General features: G+C 48.0%; 1 protein-coding gene across 1 annotated transcript; it reads left to right on the top strand.

Annotated features, from left to right (window-relative positions):
* The first annotated feature begins 291 nt into the window (after window positions 1-291).
* LOC119329364 (avenin-like a4) lies at window positions 292-1,025 on the top strand. The gene has a single exon (XM_037602403.1). It carries the CDS (start codon window positions 341-343, stop codon window positions 860-862), a length of 522 nt encoding a protein of 173 aa, XP_037458300.1. The 5' UTR covers window positions 292-340; the 3' UTR covers window positions 863-1,025.

Below are 1,025 nucleotides of genomic sequence, written 5' to 3'. Positions count from 1 at the left end.
TCGATTTCATAAAATGACGCAATCCAAATATACACTTGACATGTAAAGTGATCAGTGATAAGTCATATCGACTATCCAGGTCAGGCTTCATCCGACATCTAGACGATATCTGTTGAAAAGTACTTTTGATTATTATCCAAGATTGGACTTTTAGCGCCACCTAACACAAGAGTCTAGGATGATTAGTTTGAAAAGCACGCAACAGCTTTAGCAAAGCAACCTAGGGATGCAATGCAAAATATGATGACATGGTAGCTATAAATGGGCTGCACCATGAAGACCATCCTTCATCACCCTTCACACAAACGTAAACATCGAAGCAAGCTTGTAGCCAACCACCATGAAGACCATGTTCATCCTCGCTCTCATTGCCCTTGCGGCGACCAACGTCGTTGCGCAGTTGGACACTACATGTAGCCATGGCTATGGGCAATGCCAGCAGCAGCCGCAACAGCAGGTGAACACATGCGCTGCTCTCCTGCAGCAGTGCAGCCCGACACCATATGTCCAGTCACAGATGTGGCAGGCAAGCGGTTGCCAGGTGATGCGGCAACAGTGCTGCCAGCCGCTGGCCCAGATCTCGGAGCAGGCTCGGTGCCAAGCTGTCTGTAGCGTGGCCCATGTCATCATGCGACAGCAGCAAGGGCAAAGTTTCAGTCAGCCTCAGCAACAACAAGTGCAAAGTTTCGGTCAGCCACATCAGCAGGTTCCGGTTGAGATAACGAGGATGGTGCTTCAGACCCTTCCATCGGTCTGCAGCGTGAACATCCCGCAATATTGCGCCACCACCCCATGCAGCACCATCTTTCAGACCCCCTACAACATCCCTATGGCCGCTACCTGTGTTGGTGGTACCTGCTAAAATCGGTGTTGCGCTGACTAGATCGATCACCATTTAGTTTAGATGATGGATGAAGGGTGAAAAATAAAATAAAAGTGCCATACATCATCATGTGTGGCCAGTGATGTTGCAACATAGAAATAAGAAACCTTTGTTTCTGAATAAAGCTTTTGTCTGAATAAAA

The sequence above is a fragment of the Triticum dicoccoides genome, chromosome 7A (assembly GCF_002162155.2).
Source record: "Triticum dicoccoides isolate Atlit2015 ecotype Zavitan chromosome 7A, WEW_v2.0, whole genome shotgun sequence".
Lineage (NCBI taxonomy): Eukaryota > Viridiplantae > Streptophyta > Magnoliopsida > Poales > Poaceae > Triticum > Triticum dicoccoides.
Note: the sequence above shows the minus strand (reverse complement) of the source record. Positions and strands in the feature narration are given on the sequence as shown.

Bases quoted from the DNA above. Each gene is read 5' to 3' on its own strand.
- LOC119329364 (XM_037602403.1), top strand. From the start codon at position 341: ATGAAGACCATGTTCATCCTCGCTCTCATTGCCCTTGCGGCGACCAAC.